This window comes from Anser brachyrhynchus (assembly GCF_964034855.1).
Source record: "Anser brachyrhynchus genome assembly, chromosome: 3".
In the NCBI taxonomy this organism is placed as follows: Eukaryota; Metazoa; Chordata; class Aves; order Anseriformes; family Anatidae; genus Anser; species Anser brachyrhynchus.
The window spans coordinates 1,023,203-1,043,480 of record NC_137696.1 but is presented as its reverse complement, the minus strand read 5'-3'; the positions used below and the strand labels follow the sequence as shown (position 1 = coordinate 1,043,480).

At 44.0% G+C, this 20,278-nt stretch overlaps 1 protein-coding gene across 1 annotated transcript in view; it reads right to left on the bottom strand.

Annotated features, from left to right (window-relative positions):
• The window catches only part of SLC1A4 (solute carrier family 1 member 4), a 41,526-nt gene that overhangs the window by 12,326 nt on the left and 8,922 nt on the right, over window positions 1-20,278 (bottom strand). The window contains exons 2-7 of the mRNA XM_080586523.1: window positions 19,941-19,983; window positions 19,125-19,187; window positions 6,657-6,823; window positions 3,122-3,355; window positions 1,866-2,060; window positions 135-269 (exon numbers count right to left, since the gene is read on the bottom strand). Coding sequence (XP_080442649.1) covers window positions 135-269; window positions 1,866-2,060; window positions 3,122-3,355; window positions 6,657-6,823; window positions 19,125-19,187; window positions 19,941-19,983 — 837 coding nt within the window. The remainder of the gene's footprint in view (window positions 1-134; window positions 270-1,865; window positions 2,061-3,121; window positions 3,356-6,656; window positions 6,824-19,124; window positions 19,188-19,940; window positions 19,984-20,278) is intronic.

Sequence of the window (20,278 nt, the reverse complement as noted above, 5' to 3'; positions counted from 1 at the left end):
CCCTGTCCTGTAGAAAGCTACATCTTGTCAAGTTTTATTTTATACTACTCTACTTTGACTACCCTGAGCCGTATTTCCAGCTGAAAACGCTACATGTCATGCAACAGCACGTACACGTGGCCTAAAGTACTTACACAATCCAGTCCACTGCTAGTATCAAGGAGAGATCGTTGGTCGGAAGTCCAATGGCCTCCAAGATAATAGCAATGGTGAGGACTCCTCCGGCTGGGACCCCGGCTGCACCCACGCTGGACGCAGTTGCTGTCACACTGCAAACCAATTTGTGTTTCTGGTTAGCATTACAGCACACATTTCCCCGCTACGGCAACTGTAAACAAAGTCTACAGCAAGGACACGCAGATCATTTGCTTCCCAGGCAAACCCCTTCCTGCTTGTTGGTGCGTAGTAATGGGGATAGAGTACAGTTGCTCAGCAGGCATCTGCAGCAGCTACCAAGGTAATGGCTCTGTTTTTAATACTATCATTGCCTTTTATTGGGGGAAAAAAAAAACCTGAACTATTTCCCACTACCTTACTACTATGTCCATTTCCAAGTCACATATTGGTTCAAAGATGCTGAATACATTTTATCTTCTGGCCCCAAATGCAAAAAGGTAAACTGTGCCGTGCACTGAAAAGGGTAGAGAGGAAGCTAGCTCCACAACAGGGAGCAGCACTGTCGAGCTAGGGCTATGCCGAAGCTAATTAGCTCTGACCAAGACTTCAAAACCCAGCCTGAGTGCTGTGCAGGACTAATGTGCTTTAAGACCTCATCTCAAAAGTCCGAGTATACTGTTCATAGACACATGCTAATGGCGCTATCCCTTCTCTGTGTTTCGCTTGCATCCAAACAGACCTGAAAGCAGTGCATGTGCTAATGGACATGGATCGTGCACCTTTTTATTTGCAGATGCCTACAACTGTATTTTCCTTGGGCTGTTATTGGGTAGTCCTCAGGCCTGTGTTAACGCCTGATTCACTGTGAGTACCTGAAAGGCTAATTTCGCCATCTGCAAAGAAAATAATGCCCCAGCCCTGTCTTAAATAGACAAACAATATACTGAGAAATGCAATAAGGAAGGAAATAAAACCTGGCCAGGAAGGGTAAAAAATGTAAGGTCCTAAGAGGTATCTGGTGGATACAGCTTATGGATTCTTGGCACAGTGAGGTGGGGCTAGAACTCCTAGGATACTCACTTCAGGGATTTTGGGGAGCGAATTAAAGAGATTGACACTTCACAGGGTATGGGACCTGGGAGGATGTTCCAGGCATGGAGAGGACAGAGTCCCAGACAAGGAGGCAGGACTGAGGTGGTGGAGGAGATAATGGGGAAAAGCATAACAATCAGAAGGGGGATGATCATTGTCTGACCTGGGAAACCAGTGATGCGGTGTTTGGAAGGGCAGAGGTAAACAAGAACAGAGTCTTCAGTATGACATTGATACAAAAGGAACTGAGAAGCTGGCAGGAGGGTTTTCTAGGACATTCAGAGGGTAAATATGGGGTAGCTTTCTGCTTAGTGCAGCATGCCACAGTTATTCAGCTTAACGGCAAGTGGGGTTAGGGGAGATCCTTAAAGAAGGAGACGGATTTGATACAGAGAACAGCTTTAAACAGCTCAAAGTCTGTTTCATAATTCAGTTACTCCTCCCAGGTCCCACCTTTTATTAAATAGAGATTCTAGCCTGTCTTCTAAAGCTTGAAAGACTCTGTTCTTTAATGACCCTATAATTATGTTTCATAGCAGTTTGCTAGCTTGAAGTCAGAGATGTGGAATGCAAACTGCTAGCTATTAACAGGGAGACCACAGGCTTTAATGTGTCTGGGGGCCAGAAGGATGTGGTTACAATAGCAAGCAACTTACAGAATAGTGAAGATTTGCCCAGCGTTGAGGTCAACATTGTTCAGCTGAGCAATGAACACGGCTGCCATGCACTGAAAAATAGCAGCTCCATCCATGTTCACAGTTGCACCGATAGGAAGGATAAACCTGCTGATCCTGTGGTCGACTCCATTGTTTTCCTCGATACACTTAATCATTGATGGGAGAGTGGCTGAACTAGAAATATAGAATAGGAAAAAAAAATCAAACACAAAGCATCAGGGTGCACTGAATGTAAAGGCCAGCTGCCTCATGACTGTCATGTTTCTAACATGCTGCAGAACAGGCTGTCAAGAAGATGATGCCATTTTGTAGTCCCTCTCTGTCATGACAGCAGTGTCCCTCCTTGTTGGTCTTGAGCCACAATATTTAATAATCTGCTTCCATCCAGAAATAGCTGGTAAGGACTCGAACCTCCAAGACGCAAGAACTCACAACCTAACTCGGTATGAGGCATAATAGTGCTGTGGAATGATAAGGTCTCAAAACCTGCTGTACTATTACTTTCTCAAATGAACGGGCAAATCAAAAAACACTGCTGGACTTACTTCTTGCATTATAAATTGTAAGGTTTCATTCATAAACTCCCTCCTACTTCATGTTTAACTGGGCTCCTGTGACAGTCATGCATCTACTCCTTTTGGAGATGACCTGAAATGATTTTATTTAGTTATGATCTTTGATCAGGAGCTTGCCCCTTGGGAAAAGTGTAAATGACATGCTCAATAATTTCGCAGTCTTTGGTTACGACAAATAAAAGCTGTTCATGCCAGAGCTTTGACATCAAGAATGCTAAGTCACTTTACACTAGCTAATAAATTTGCTTTACCCCTGCAAAATCAGTCTACAGTTGTTCTAGATCCTGCTGAACTTGGATAACTAAATATCATGGGACAAAGTCCCTCACTACTGATGCTCACTTTACTTAAAATTGAAAGGACAGCTGGCAAGATCTTTTTAAGGCAAATACTTTCACCTTTTCCCCACAGAATTTTCAATTCAGCATAATGCTACATTCCCAGTATCTTGAGGAATTGTTTTCAACAGCTAATTATCAGTATTTTCTGTGTGATGGGCTGCTGACAACAGTGTGACTCCCTATGCTCAGTAGCCTCTTTTTGCAATCTCAGGAATAGTATTTTCACCTAAAACTCAACACAATTTGGTGTTAGGATATAACCAGCTTGCAGTCACTAATACAACTGGTCTATAGTCCCAGAAGAAGCACAGAAACCCACCTAGAGCAAGTGGCAAAGGCAGTGGCAAACGGTGTGATGAGTCCTAAGAGAAAACGGTACGGATTTTGACGTGTGGATGCAAAATAAATGAGCGGCAGAATGATTCCTCCATGGATGAAGTGGCCCAGAATAGAGGCGAAGATGTATTTTCCCAGGCTGGTCACCAGAAGCACAATATCTTCCATTTCCACAATCTTGCTCCCAACGAGGAACATAATGCCAATAGGTACATACCTGTGTGAAGAAATATGGCCTGTCATTAAGTACAATAAAATAAAACACCTTTAAAAACATGCTTTTTTCCCCTCTAGAGATAACATTCTTCTAAGAATATGCTGCTCCTACTGAAGACAAACACCATACCCCACCACATGCTCAGGTTACTCAAATTTGGAAGGCCTCTTTTACACACTTGCTTGGTGGAAGGCAAACAGTCAAACTGGAAAAGCTCTGTGCACCTAGACACTCAGAGAAGTATCCAGGAAAATGCAGAAAGGAAGCCTAGCAAGAAGTAGAAACACTGGCTGAAGCTGAAGACACCGATGTGATGTTTTAGCGCATCAGGGAGGAAGGCAGGCAAAGACCCTAAGCTAAGGTCTCTACTGAAGGGAAGGTAGATGTTCAAAAAGGAGCAGTATCATGTCAATGGAGTGGAGAAAAAATTGGAAGAGTGAGGTGAATTTAGGTCATTAAAATGGTGGAAACACTGGGTGCCAACACGTTCAGTGTAGGAAAGAAGCAGCTATGCCCATACCAGTGACCCATACTGCAGAGCTCAGCTAAAAGCTGCTGATGCACTTGCCAAAGAAAGCAATTAACTCTGCTATTTGCCTACCAAAGAAAGACTAAGTCAAACGACCAGGCTTCCAGAGCCTCCCTCAAGCCAGCAGCCACGTATGTACATTCCCACCTCTCCTATCTAGAAATGTCTTCGGACGTCAGCGTTTGTTTGAAGTTTCCTTTGTCAGAAAGGCTTGGAACTGTTCCAGGGGAAGGGCCACATGTGGGACACAGCCACACCTCTGCCCATAATAGTGCAGCTGAGAACAGCCCTGAAAAGACAGAACTGCTCTTACATCTGCAGCACAACAGCTACTAAGCGAACTTTTGGAATCACTTCAGACCCAGCCTCATTTCCTCCAAAGCTGTATTTGGCAAGCCTGTGTCTGAGTACCTCTACCTATTACTGTATCTGAGATTAAAAAAAGACTAAAAGGTCACACAGCTCTCCGAAACGCTGCCCCAGACACACATGACTGCAAAAGATATGCATGCACATCTCAGGAATAAAGGAAGTTTTTATCCCACTCTTGCCTGCAACCCAGTGCTTGTGTTCAGCGAGGCTGACCAGTGGAGTCAGCACAGACTTCAAAAGGTTTGGAAACATGTGCAAGCCTTAAGGCTGCTGAGATCAGCCGCTTCTTCCTCGTCTGCTGAGGGAGACCTCAGCAGTTGAGCAGCTCCTCTGTTCGGCACCTCCTTATGTCCCAGGTCAATGTGAGCATCCTTTCTCTGGCCTCTACTGGCCAAATCTCTGGAGGGGCGTGTTGAACCTTCCCCACCTAGCCTTTGCCAGATCAGCCAGGTCTATCTGAGCCCCAGTCCTGCAAGAGCTCTGCAAACACAAACGCTGGACTTGGACCTGAGGCTGGATCCCTCCCTTTGAAGATGGAGGCTGGAGAGGAAGGAGCTGGGAGTTGAGACTAAAGTGCTACTAAATACAAGGGAGGCTGATGAATGGGACTGTAAAAGAGCCTTTTCTCTTGGTAACATGATTTGACTCATTCCACAGCGTCCTCTGGGAAGCACATGCAGCTCAATGTATTTTGGACAAATACCGGGATGACACAAGAGCCTTAAGGAAGGAAAGAGAAGTAAGGACTGTGGTGCAATACAATGTTACGAGTCAGCTGTGGTCCCAATAATCCCAAAGTAAAGGATTACATAACATCTGATTAGCTTGAAGTGTTAGCACTGTAATCAGCTGAATACAAGAACTGCCTCTTATCAGTATTCAGTGTCCAAAGAATTACACTCAGGAGCAAAAGACTTAAGCTGCTTTCAAACTTCAAATTTTTCAATCCCTTAGGACAGCAACTAACAGAGAGATCTGCCTGTGTAAATTCAGGTCTTTTCTTAAAACCTTTCTGCTTCTTAGAGGGAGAAAAATAGTAGGAATCAAAAAATGCAGGAAGAGGGGAGAAAACACACCTTTGCTGAGGTAACCTTATAGCTTTTCCAGCATAACTTTAGAAAGGGAGTGAGAAATACCCTACTGTTAATTTGTTAGCTCACTGTCCTTATGAATATTTTTATTTTTGTATGTGAGGTATTATTAGCACCATTGGTTTCACAGGAGGAACTTAGACCCTCCCAGCTGCACAAGAGCAACCATGATACTGCTCTGAGGCCTAGATTCACACTGCCTGACAGACAAAACCTGGTCAGGAGGCTGCTCCAGAGCTTAGGTGGCCTGAACCTATTGATTTCTCTCTGGACAGAAAGTTCAGTGTACTCTTGTTCCTAACATACAGGCTTCTGCTGGGTGCCAAAAGCTTTGTGAGATCTGTCAGAGCAACATCCACAACATAAATGTATCTGGACTTCACGAAATTGAGTGAAGTAATGGATTTGCTCATTAAGAGGCAGGAGACAAACGATCAAACCTTAGGAAACACCTATTCTTTGGCATGGGATTGCAAGAAGCATCCTTGGAGAAACACAAACAAGAAACAAACTCTCTGCTAGTTACACTGGTTCCTGCTTCACCCAGGAAAACGAACAAAATCTTAGAATATGAACAGAGATTTAAAGATCCACTATTATCTGCTGATAAAAATAACGGACACTCAATAGCCAGCACTACTGTTTCAGTAGGATGGAGACCATTCCCCCGGAGACTATTTCCCCCTTCTGTAGAAAGGGACGTAGGTTCTGTCACCCTGTGATCCAAGTGGACACACGGCGCTCTGTATTCTTGCACTCAGCAAGGCTCCTCTCAAACCACTTAACAGCAAGCGGGGCTATCTTTTGATCTCCTTGTGTATCTTTCAGGTCAGTACAAGAAACCATCTGACCATCAGAAAAGCCGAGGCATGAAGCTACAAGTATGATTTTGGCACCGCATTTTGCACATTTGCAGGTGCACTCCAAGAACAAACAACCCTGGCTTTTACATGGCCACGTTCCTCACTTGCTCACACCTCATTTATTCAATCAAAACCGTTGCCTTTAGGCACATGATGGCAGCTAGCCATGGGCTTATTTTGTTTTGAAATAGAGTGTTGTCCTTCCTCTAATTGAAATGGAGTTCTGGAGAGGACTTTTAAGCAGCTATCTATCTCATACCTTAGCTATGCACAACAGGTTGAAGGCAAGAAGAAAATACACTACAGAGTAACATCATGACATTTGCTTTTGCTGTGGTGAAGGATCTGGTGTGAAAAGGCTGGAGAGATGGATAGATGGTGGGATTCCTGAACGATCTAGATTCCATAACGATCTAGTGCAGATGTACCTGCAGCCACACACTTACCACATAATCCAGGTGACCAAGACCATAGTTGCCTCATTGAATGAATTAAAGAAGCGAATGAGATCTTCTCCTTCCCGGCCAAGCTTTTTCAGTGCCACTCCTAAAACCAGAGCAAACAGCACAAGGCCCAGGATATTCATCCCTTCAATCTCATTACCAACAGGGATCTGTAGAGGTAAAATAAGGAGACTTGTTAGATGTGAGACTGATGCAAAACCCAACAAAAGGGTCATCTCGTCTTGTTGCTGTCTGACTGACCTAAAGTCAACATGCAGAACTTATTTTGGGAAGGACAGCACTTTACTCGAGACAGCTCAGCATTGCAGAACGGAAACGCAGTACGCGGTTGAAAGGAACCAAACAAGATCTGGATTTAGTCCTGATACAAAATTCCTTGGTTCCAGCTAGCGTGGATTTACTGAAGAGGGAAAGGGCCTGCTGGTACCTGCCCTTACACCCTTCAGTACACTATAATATCCAAACACACTGTTATTCCCTGACACTTCTGAGAGGAATCTACTTTCAGAAACTGCTAGCTCCATTGCTTTAGCACAATTTTTATACCGAGGTGAAAACCATGAGAAAACATTCAATGTTACAAAGTGGAAAGGAGGAAAAAGGCAGAGTAAGGTAGCAAAGTGTCTCCACATCAGCCAGGGGAGATGCACAGAGAACAGAAGAAATACATGTTCTCCTTCTCAGAAATTGTGTGTCTGTGTGGTACAAGTAAGAAGATAAAAAACAGGATCTGTCTATTCACAAAAACTAAACTACTCATAAGTCTGGTCAGCTGCTCCTTCACGGTTTGCCTCTCAAGAAGAGCTGGGACTTTTTTGGCAAAGTAGTATCACATGAACTGAGGGAATGTTCTTGTGGCTTCATAAAAATACAATTGTTTTGACAAATATTTTTTTCCTCCAACTTGGCAGTACAAGCTCTACATGTCAATTTTTTGTTTTATTTGGAAGGGCTTCTAAAACAAATTAGATTTATGGACAAGTTTTGTCCTTTTGGCTAGTTTAAGTAGACACTAGCTCAACACTAGGAAAGAAAAACATATTCTCAGCTAAAAGCTTAAAATGAATATTGACTAAAGAACTCAGGGTACTGATCTGCTACAGATAAAAGCAGCGTGCCTGGGATGATACTTGCTCTGGAAATACACTGCTGAACTGGACTGTCTCTTAGTGACAGGTGGAAAGAAAGAGCTGCACAGAAGTGGATAAAATAAATTATACACAAACCAGTGCGAAGGTTAAACTGCTGTTAACAACAGTGTTTATGAGGACAGACACTGAAGGTTCTGGCTTTTTATTTGATAGCTACTAAATAATTAGATATAGGAGCTGTGATTATTTTTTTTAAGGTAGTTGCTTGTTCAGGGCGAAGTTAGTATTTATTTGATTTCAGACTGAAAGAAGTGAAAACATGGACAGCATATTAGCACTGGGACTCAGGGTATCTCCAGAGATGTCTGAAGAAATGTGTTGTTTTCTGCACACACAGCAACTTTTCCGTCTGCTAGTTTTGTCTGTATTCTCTTTTGCGTGTCTGAAAACCCTAAACTCTTCTCCGGCTTAGACAAGTTAGACAAAAAAAATGAGACCTTCCTACTAATTCAATAAACGGTCTGTGTACACAGTATGTGCACATTTTTCTACTTTTCACTTCTGTTGGTAAAAATAGGATAGGAAAACGGTTCTAGCAGCCTTATAGTAAATCTTAACTAAGTTTCAGTGACAGTTCATCAGATCGATGTATGAGCGTTGAATTTTATGACAGATTTATTCACAGAAAGTAAATAAATATGCAGTAAAATAATGCTGCTTGACTTTTTTTTTTCTTGTAGGCCACGTCATTTCATCAAAACAAAGCTTGCTCTGAGAAATGTCAACTCAGGTAAGGTACGCGTTTTTACGTCAGAAAACAGTTCACACAGAGCAAATGGAATACTTTGCCATTTCGACACAACTTTTCACCTTGGTATTTTAGACTTATTATTCTATTATATAACATCTTATATCAGGTTCATTTGATACAAGGTTAATATGAAAATCCCTGCTTGGAACAAAATTTTACCATAATGGGCCCCAATTCTTTCCACCCCAAAGAATGTTTTTACAAAAACAAACCAAGACAAACAAACGAAAACAAAAACAAACCCACAACACTGAATGGTCTTTTTGTTTGTTTCAGTTCTCATTCAGGCAAAAAAAAAAATCTGTATCAAACTTTGCTATGCAACACACACAGTGTTTCAGGCTGCTGAAAGTGCCCAGCATCCTGACCTGGATGTTAGCGGGAGGGAATTTCACGACACTACTTACACCAGTGTTTTGCAAAGTATCTCTATCCTTTAAACCCCTTCTGCTGGAGAACTGCTTCTCAACTCATTAATGCAGCAGCGTGAGCCTGAAGCCTAGCAACCCGCTACCGTTTGGGCTTCCCAACGATCTGCTCTCAAGAACGAGGCAGAACTGCGCTGAATCTGCAAGAGGATCATGCAGCTTCCCACCAGCTGCGTAGGGCATCCAGGGACACAGAGCGGGACCCAGAGAGAGCTCCTTGTGCCCAATTTGGAACATCATTTCCCTGATTACAGTAGGTCAGTGCTCTTCTGGTTCATTCAGACCCCACAAGCATCAGCCACTCCACCTCATTCACAGCAACGGGTGTCAAAGGCTTGCCGAATTTTGCTCCTGGAATGGTAGGAGGGCAAAACATGCTACTCTCACCTCCAGTTAGCTACAGCCAGGGTACACGCAGCTTCTCACCTTCTGTTAACGTTCACAGTGGCCTACTGTGCATAAACTGGCCAATTCTTCTCAAAGTCCTTCACCCCATCCCTCTCCAGAATGACAATACACGGAGTTTAGTCCTCTTTCGTCCTTGGAGATGTCTCTCTCCACCTTGCTCCCAGCTGCTGCTGTTCTCCAGGTGCTCACACTTCAGAGCCCTTTTAAGCCTAGCTCTTGGAATTTAGAGACCCCTGAGCTCTTGGTGACAAGAGGGAGGACTCTGTGCACAGCCACCGAAAACTTCTTAGCTGTTTCCCTCGTCGTCATCATGTCCCCCCTGCCTTCACATCTTGCTCACGTTTTCTTCCTTTTCAACCCATTTCTTTCCAACACACAGCGTTCCCCATCACCTATTATCACTGAGAATTTAGGCAGAAGTTGTCCCCTCGATGTTCAGGGAAGAGTCTGCAGTATTCGGGGAATTTCATTTCCTTGCAGCAAAATATGGAAAAAGCCCAGCAGTAAATCCTCAGCGGAAGATCCTCTCAATCCCAGCCTCTAAAACTGGCAGATGCTGAACAGCCTTTTTGTACTCTAACAGAAGAGTCCATCATCCCAAAGGAGCTGCCAAGCCAAGCAGCATTGTGGACACCAAACAAAAACAGCTTTAATGAGAGCTTTGTTCCTGGGTAAACTATGGAGCGCGTTATTGTTTGCCTGAAATTATGTGTCCTAATAGAAAGATTCATAGATCTCTTCTGGTCCTTGAAGCCTCTGAAGATCCTATTGTTTTTTAGCTCTTAAAAACAAAACGTGTATTAAGGAAACAACTGCTGACATTGAGCTATCCCAGTAGTAGGTGGCTGAAAAGAAAATGCAGCCATGTGATGTGAGGAAGAAGAGCAATGAGCAGTTTGTGTATTTTTTCTACGGCCACAGGAGGAACTCAGCATCCCTCACAGCCTCCCTTTGCTGCAGATGGGGAACTAAGATAGTCTGTGCCCCAGGAAGCCTTGCTGCCAAAGAGACAGAGAGGATGTAGCCATAAAAGCTAGGTAAACACGAGGGAGCATGTGAAACAACACAAAGAATGTGGCTGAGCAGACACCTACGTGCCCCACTATTCATATCCACAGCAAGAGAAGACAGGAATTATTAACCAGTGGAAGAAAAATCAATGTAAAATTTTGTTCTACACAGTTTATACGGAAAGAAGAAAGAAAAAATTTCCCGTCTTCAAATATTCTGCTGATGAAAGAAAACATTAGATAGGAATACCATCTTGCTTCCTGCAACCCAGCTTGTATGGCTATGATATTTATACTATGCATTATCCAAAAATCATACTCTTCCTTTCGAAACTTGATTCTCATCTATCCGTAACTAATGTAGTCAGACTGTTAGTGTTGGGGAGAATCGAATGGATGTTCTATTAATGTTTCTCAGGTGATGGATCATACGGTATAATTAAATATTATTAAATGTACTTACATTATCAAGTAATCTATGTATACTGGAAACCTAGGGAGTACATTGAACATTTAAAGGAATCGTTGAAGGGGAACCCTGGGAGGGAACAGGTACAACCTGACCTTGGATAAGGGCCTGGAGATGATGAAATGAGTTGAAGCAGAACCAAGGAGCGGAGGGAGCATGCGTCGAGTGAGAAAGGTGAAAGAGTTTAGCGGAGAGGAAGACTCCTTACTTCATCTGGACGACCACCTGGACGACCACCAGAGTGCGCCACGCATGTACAAAGGGGAGGGGAGCTAATTAGAATGAAAAGCGAGGCTGATGTTGCAACCTGTAATGAATATGTATACCTGACGCAATATTGTATGTATAAATAACGGCTGGGAAGTAACGGGACTTGAAGCCAGATTTGGGCACCTGCCCCGGCTTCCAGCGCTGAATAAAGCACCTTCATATAATCACTTGGTGGTTATGTGGTTGCTACGCTAACATTTTGGCGACCCAGATGGGACAGCGTGGGCACTGCTGAGGCGGATCGTGTCTCGGTTTCGCTCCAGCCGGCACCGAGGGATTCTCGGGGAGCAGTCGACCACGACCGACCTCCGCTGCTCACGACGTACCACTGGAGTGGTAAGCAAAGGTGCTTTCAACTTTGGGTATTCGGTACCGATTTGGTTGGGAAAGCCTGCCGGTCAGACGCGGCGAAAGCCACGCTCGGTTGGGCAGGGAGCTCCCGGGGTAAGCCTAGGCGCCGTCCGTTAGACAGAGCGAAAGCTCTGCAGGTTCGGCATTGGTAACTGTATTGGTTTGTGCTGAAGGGTCAGCACCAGGTATTATTGGTATGTAGAAAGCGTGCTGCTGCTGCTCCGGCAGCTTTTTAGCGAAAAGCACGCTGCTGCTCCGGCAGCTTTTGGGAAAGCACACTGCTGCTCCGGCAGCTTCTGGAAAGTGTGCTGTTGCTGCTCCGGCAGCTTTCGGGAGAGTGTGTTGTTGCTCCAGCAGCTTTCGGGAGAGTGTGTTACTGTAGCTTTCGGGAGAGTGTGTTGCTGCAGCTTTCGGGAGAGTGTGTTGCTGCTCCGGCAGCTTTCGGGAGAGTGTGTTGTTGCTCCAGCAGCTTTCGGGAGAGTGTGTTGCTGCAGCTTTCGGGAGAGTGTGTTGTTGCTCCAGCAGCTTTCGGGAGAGTGTGTTGCTGCAGCTTTCGGGAAAGTGTGTTGTTGCTCCGGTAGCTTTCGGGAGAGTGTGTTGTTGCTCCGGCAGCTTTCGGGAGAGTGTGTTGCTGTAGCTTTCGGGAGAGTGTGTTGTTGCTCCAGCAGCTTTCGGGAGAGTGTGTTGCTGCAGCTTTCGGGAGAGTGTGTTGTTGCTCCGGCAGCTTTCGGGAGAGTGTGTTGCTGCTCCGGCAGCTTTTGGGAGAGTGTGTTGCTGCTCCGGCAGCTTTCGGGAGAGTGTGTTGCTGCTCCGGCAGCTTTCGGGAGAGTGTGTTGCTGCTCCGGCAGCTTTCGGAAGAGTGTGTTGCTGCTCCGGCAGCTTTCGGGAGAGTGTGTTGCTGCTTCGGCAGCTTTCGGGAGAGTGTGTTGCTGCTCCGGCAGCTTTTGGGTCCGTATCATAAGCTCAAAATGAAAAAGATTAAAGAAATTCTGGGAAAAGATGTACCTATCCCGTGGACATCCCCGCTGGGGTGTTTGCTAGCACACTGGAAAGAGGGAGGTTTTGGTCAAGAAATGCGGAAAGGAAAGCTGATTGATTATTGTAATATTTGGTGGCCACAGTATAAACTAGAGGACCAAGAAACTTGGCCTGAGAATGGAACATTGCAATATAATACAATTTTACAATAATGCTATTTTGTAAGTGGGAAGGAAAATATGATGAACTGCCGTATGTGGAATTATTCTTTTATTTGCGCCGAAAGCCTGAATGACAGCATGCTTGTGGAATAATGGTGCTTGAAGTTTAAACTGAGGAACGTTGTTGTGCATGTACTAAGGAGGGACGCTGTATACAGCATCAGGCAATAGAGAATAATAAGTATTATGGGAAATAATATAATATAATAATATAATAATGTATATAATAATATAATAATGTATATAATAATATAATAATATAATATAATAATATAATAATGGAAATATTGATCTGGAAGTTGCGCCGTCGGCTCCGCCGGAAGAGCCAGGACAGGGAGGGAAAAGAGAAAAGGAAGATAGCAGTAGTGATGGAGAATCCCCGACTTTAGCCTCCCCTGTGTCACATAGGACCCGGCAACAGCGAAGGGCAGGGGAAACTATAAATGAAGAGGGAAGGAAAATAATCGCTCCCCTCAGGCAAGGAGTGGGGACAGAAGGACCGGTATATGTCAAGGTGCCTTTTTCAGCTGGGGATTTAATGATATGGAAGCAAGCAGCCGGCACCTACAGGGAAAACCCAGATAAAGTAGCTAGGATAATGAAAATGATAATTAAAACCCAAAATCCCGATTGGGATGATCTCCAGGTGATCCTGGATACTTTGATGGATTCAACAGAAAAGGACATGGTATTACGGGCAGCCAGAGAGAGAGCCCGAGAAGATATACGTAATGGATTAGTGCTTGGAAATCTAGATCAAAACTTCCCCACCGAGGATCCCCAATGGGATTATAACACAGGGGATGGAATAAGGAGGCTGAAGAGATATCAAGATTGGGTACAAATCGGGGTACAGAATGCCATGCCCCGGACCATAAATTGGTCAAAATTGTATAATGTCAGGCAAGAAAAAGCGGAATCACCTTCCGCCTTTTAGAGAGATTGAAAGAAACTAAAGAGCCCTTGATAAAAATTCAAATAGGAAATAAGGAAGTAAAATTTCTAATTGATACAGGGGCCACATATTCAGTGCTCAATAGATTAAGTGGTAAAATAGGGGAAAAGAAGACTACTATTGTAGGTGTCACCGGGAAGGAGGAAATACGGCCGTTCTTACAACCCCTTGATTTACGGTTTGGAGGCAAAGAAATTACGCATGAATTTTTGTATGTACCTGAGTGCCCTATTCCTCTTTTGGGACGGGATTTGCTAACTAAACTAAACGCTACCATAATGTTTGAAGATGGAGAATTGATTATGAAAATCCCGGAATCAAAAGTGGGACAAATATTAATGATTAAAGAGAAGGCTGTTCCTCATATACCAAAAGAGGTAGAAAATGCAGTAATGCCTGCTGTCTGGGAAACAGACGTGCCTGGAAAATCAAAACTAGCCCAGCCAGTAAAAATTGAACTTAAGGAAGGGGCCCGACCGGTACGGATTAAACAGTACCCGTTGAAGCTAGAAGCTAGGCTAGGAATAGTAAAGATTATAGATAAATTTCTTAGCTACCACATTCTGGAGGAATGCAAATCTGAATATAATACCCCAATTTTCCCAGTAAAGAAACCTAATGGGGAATACAGGCTAGTGCAGGACCTTAGGGCAATAAACGAAATAACAAAAGATATTCACCCAGTGGTGGCTAATCCTTATACATTGTTAACATCTGTAAAAGAGAAATATAAGTGGTTTACGGTAATTGATTTAAAAGACGCCTTCTTCTGCATACCCATTGACAAGGAAAGTAGAAAGCTTTTTGCTTTTGAATGGGAAAATCCACGGAACAGACGAAAGATGCAACTAACCTGGACAAGGTTGCCTCAAGGATTCAAGAATAGCCCGACCCTCTTCGGCAGTCAACTAGCTAAAGAAATAGAAGACTGGATTAACCAAGAACAGATTCAGGTACCAAAGGACCGATACTTGCTGCTACAATATGCGGACGATATATTAATAGCTACCGAAGGAGAGTCAGAATGTATTCAGGTAACTATTGATATTTTGAATCAATTGGGACTAAATGGGTACAAGGTTTCTAAACAAAAGGCACAAATCGCGTGCACAACAGTAATTTATTTGGGATGTGAAATTTCTCAAGGACAAAGAAAATTGGGAGTTAACCGAATACAAGCTATTTGTGAAATCCCCGAGCCGCGAAATCTGCACGAACTACGGGCTTTCCTAGGTATGGCCGGGTGGTGTAGACTGTGGGTAATGGACTATGGACTCATAGCAAAGCCCCTCTATGAAACCCAAAAGGCCTGTACATTTACCTGGGGAAAGCCACAACAAGAGGCCTTTAAGAAATTAAAAAAAAAAGCCCTGATAAAGGCGCCTGCCTTGGGCTTGCCGGACTTATCAAAGGACTTTCAGCTGTTTGTGCATGAGAGACAACGATTGGCATTAGGAGTACTGACCCAGCGACTTGGGAGCTGGAAAAGACCTGTGGGGTATTTTTCTAAACAATTGGATGCGGTAAGCGCCGGATGGCCCTCGTGTTTAAGGGCCATGGCAGCCACAGTCCTTTTAATACAGGCAAAAGGGGGGCCATTGGCTATCGCCCAGCCGAATGAATCTTAAGAACTACTAACCTATTGAACCCAGCAGTGTTTCTAGGAACAACTGCGGAGGAAGGAGACCTCAGTCATGATTGCGTGGAGATCATCGAACATACCTATGCCAGCAGAACAGACTTAAAAGATCAGCCTCTGGAGAGACCAGATTGGGAACTTTTCACAGATGGAAGCAGCTTCGTGGAAAATGGGACTCGTTATGCAGGATACGCAGTAACTACATCAAAGGTAGTGATCGAGGCAAATTCCCTACCTCCGGGGACTTCAGCCCAACGAGCAGAAATAGTCGCCCTGACGCGGGCCCTGGAACTAAGCGAGGGTAAGAATGTGAATATTTGGACAGATTCAAAATATGCATTCGGGGTAATCCATGTACATGGGGCATTATGGAAAGAAAGGGGAATGCTATCCTCACAAGGGACTAATATAAAATATCAGGAAGAAATATTGAAATTAATAACAGCTGTACAGAAACCCCAACAGGTGGCCATAATGCATTGTAAAGCCCATCAAGGAGGGGCGTCAGAGATTGCAGAAGGTAACAGACTGGCAGATTTGACGGCCCGGAAGGTTGCGCGTGAAGTATGGAAAGCAATGGCTCTAATTCCATCGAAGGTAGGCCTCTCTTGTTTTAAATTACCTAAAAACCCAAAGTATTCAGCAGAAGATGAGAGACTTGCAAATTTGATGAAGGCCCAGAAGAATCCTGACGGCTGGTATGTGACTGCGACAGGACAACTTATAATGCCTCCTATAGTAATGCGAGAAATCTTACAAATAAAACATAATGAATGTCACTGGGGTGCAGAAGCAATGGTGACCTATTTGAAACGAGGTGTCATCTCGGTACACATGTTAACAATGGCAAAGTCAGTAATGTCAAAATGTGAGCTTTGCTTAAAGAATAACCCGGTAGCAAGGAAACATGCTGAGATGGGGAGAACTAGAGCTGGAATAGAGCCTGGAGATTACTGGCAAATAGATTTCGTGGAACTGCCTAAAGCAAGAGGTTATAAATACCTATTGGTAGGGGTTGATACTTTTTCAGGATGGCCAGAGGCCCTTCCCTGTCGAACCAACCAAGCTAAAGAAACGGTAAAATGGTTACTACGGGAAATAGTCCCTAGATTTGGTGTACCATTGGGTATTTCTTCAGACAGGGGACCACATTTCATTGCCAATGTGGTTAAGGAGGTTAGTAGGTTACTAGGAATTACCTGGAACTTACATACCCCATGGAGGCCTCAAGCTAGTGGTCAAGTAGAGAGGATGAACCAAACTTTAAAAGGACAATTAAGCAAAATCTGTCAGGAGGCTAAGATACAGTGGCCACAGGCCTTACCGATAGCTTTGCTAAGAATTAGAATAAAGCCAGCCAAGAAGTGGGATGTCAGTAAGTCCCTATGAAATCATGTATGGAAAACCTTATGAGTCTCCTGAACCGAACCCGAATATGCATGTTACCGGTAAACAGGATGTATATAATTATGTTTTAATAGTAATGAAAATACTTGCTCTTGGTATGAGTGAAGTATTTTCAAAGGGGGGAAATGTTAGTGTTGGGGAGAATCGAATGGATGTTCTATTAATGTTTCTCAGGTGATGGATCATACGGTATAATTAAATATTATTAAATGTACTTACATTATCAAGTAATCTATGTATACTGGAAACCTAGGGAGTACATTGAACATTTAAAGGAATCGTTGAAGGGGAACCCTGGGAGGGAACAGGTACAACCTGACCTTGGATAAGGGCCTGGAGATGATGAAATGAGTTGAAGCAGAACCAAGGAGCGGAGGGAGCATGCGTCGAGTGAGAAAGGTGAAAGAGTTTAGCGGAGAGGAAGACTCCTTACTTCATCTGGACGACCACCTGGACGACCACCAGAGTGCGCCACGCATGTACAAAGGGGAGGGGAGCTAATTAGAATGAAAAGCGAGGCTGATGTTGCAACCTGTAATGAATATGTATACCTGACGCAATATTGTATGTATAAATAACGGCTGGGAAGTAACGGGACTTGAAGCCAGATTTGGGCACCTGCCCCGGCTTCCAGCGCTGAATAAAGCACCTTCATATAATCACTTGGTGGTTATGTGGTTGCTACGCTAACAAGACCAGTACTGAAACTGAGCTAACAACACTGAGATGGTATTTTTTGTTTTTATTATTATTTGGTCCCTTCTTCCCTAGAGACAGTAGGACGTCTTCTGTAATTATAGAAGCTGAGATCTAGTTTCATTCCAAAAACTGAGGAAAGTTTTGGGAAAGTAATAGGGGAAATAACATTTACATCATAACCACTGGCAAAACCAGACACCAGTGACAAATTCAGAATATTTTTTTGTGATATTACCTCAATCTGGAACCTGCTAAGTGAGAAAAAAAGCAAGAAAACTGAAAAATAATCTCACATTTCAAATTGACTAAAGGCGCATTCTTATCTGTTGAGGAGGCATGATGATTTTAAAAAGAATTTTAGAAGTGCTCCGTGTCTGAGCCTACGTCCAATGGGTATGGTTGGCCCCGACCAGTGCTTGGTTGGCAAGAAGCTCCTCCAATCTTATTCACTGAAGATGAATAAGAGGAGCCTTATCCACCTTCCATTTACTCCTGCTTAAATGAATAACTTCACACTCTGTAAGCAAACACACATGCCTAAGTACATATTGTTACAGCTTTTCATGTTGAAATTGGTTGCAGCAGCACAAGGCTGCACAGGCATGTATTGCCTGAGGATATAATGGCATGAGAAAAGAAAGTGCTCTTTTGGGGTCACATGGCTCTTCTGCAGTCATTCCCACGCAGCCGTGTCAGATAGGGTGAGCGCAGATCTGGGCTAATGCGATCTTACAGGCATGGGCAGAGCCCGAGCAGATGGGGCTGCCTTCTTCCCCAGTTAAACTGCTCGCTGCGGGATAGAAGGCTTGACTTTTCCCCTGCTCAGCTCTTGTGCCATCGAAGTCACCTGCCACCCTCCCTGCCTCCAGGACTGGTGAAAGTTCAGCCCGTGAGCCCAAAGCAGAGTTTGAAAACACAGCATTCTGCGTCGTATGCTCACACGCCACGCATGGAGAGGAGAAGGTAATGAGGCCAGTACTTCCTGCACTCGGGATTCGCTTCAGAGCATAAACTGCCTTCCACACAGATTGGTGGAACTGGTGGGCAAGCCCCACCTCAGCCCTTCCACAACAACATTACAAAGGTCTTGCCCTAGCGAGATATAAGTCATACTAAAAACACAGTAGTACATCTGATAATCATTTTAGACAGTCGGAGCAAACCTGAGAAATACAAAAAAAAACTGAAAGTCATTTCCAGGCTCAGTCCTGTCTCCCCAAAATCCCACAAAAGCACATGGGACATTTCATTTGGAGTGAGGTGAAATGCTGTAGGGTGAGATGCCTGGTCTGTTTTGTAGCATGCTGTCTGTAAGGCAAAGTTAATTACTGCTGGATCTGTAACATGTTGGCTCTGGCCAGTAATGAAGATGTTTGATTTTCTGATTGCTAGTTAACTCCAAGGCTACAGAAAATTATTTGGAAATACGAGGCAGAGGGACTAATCAAAACTTAGATCAGGTGAGTCTGGGTCTCGGAAAGCATGTCTTAAAAATAAGGTATCAAGTGTAAGCTTAGTTGAGTCCAACTCTCTTATCCATCATAGCTTTGTTTTGTGACTGTGACTAACTCATCAGGCTTGTGTGTCTAAGTTGCAGACAAAGAGAAGTATCTTGTTTCTTTTCTATGAGTGCTGGAAGGGATTAAAGACTGTGAGGCAGTCAACTATTATAGCTACCATGGGTGTGTATAAAAACCGAAGAAGTGACCTTACCTTTTCCACCGTGACATTTCCAGAGGTAGTATTTCTGAGCACTGTCTTATACTCTGTTACATACTGCAGGTAAGGAAAAAGAAAGAAAAAAAAACAGTTTCTGCTGAGCAGATCATCAATGTAACTCTATCACCTAGTATTTCACAAAAAGGAGGCTACTATCAGGAACTTTCTCTGGAGACCATACTGTGGAGGAAATGATCCTGCCTTGTGCAGGAAAAGGGGAGCAACAGCACATGCGGCTCCTTCCCCATGTGGGAACAGAGAGGTGCTATGTGACAACCGAGCTCCCAGGTTTGGGTAGGAGCAGAGGAATTCCCCTCTCCTCTACTCTGCTCTTGCTCATGCACCACACAGTTGCACTGGCCCCTGTGGAAGGCAAGTGGTGCTCGCACTGTTTCACCACTAGAAAACGGTGAGACAGACATTAAAATTGTCAGTAAAGCACCTGGAAATCAAGGCCAACAGTTTACTTTGATAAAGAAGCTAGACACCTCACAAGAGCAGGGCACTTCTTTGGGTCTTACTTCTTCAGATACAGCTTTCATGCTTGCCAATTACCTGTGACAATGGCAGCACAGAGGCAAGGAGGACTTGAGTTCATCCCTGAACATACAGAGCCCTGCAAAATCACACCATTTGCCATGGAATTCGTATGTCTGATTACATCAGGTGCTTTTAGAAATTCCATCTACTGCAAGTTATATGACTTCTTTCTGGCCTTTTTGTTGTTGTTGTTTGGTTTGTTTCTAAATAACAGCAGTCACTTGGTCTCTCTGCAATGCAATTCATGTCCAAAATCCGCACATATCTTACCGTTCGGAAAGCTGCAGCAACAAGATTTGCAGGAAACAGGTTTCTGTAAAATACAAACGAGAAAATGAAATATTTCTTTTAGAACTTCTACAATGAATGCATCAGGATGTTCTGCTCTCAGAAACTAAATTCCTTTTGCAAAGGCAAGCACATTGGCATTAGCGAGGTACGTACTACAGCAGAAAGTCTGGCAGCGTGGAGCAGATGTCTTGCTGCTTCTCCAGAGGCGTGACATCTCCACACCTTCTCCTCTTGCTCATCCAGAAAGCCCCTGCTTGCACCCACAGCTGACCATTTGGGTCGGACACCAGAGGCAATCAGACACGACGCTAGTTAAA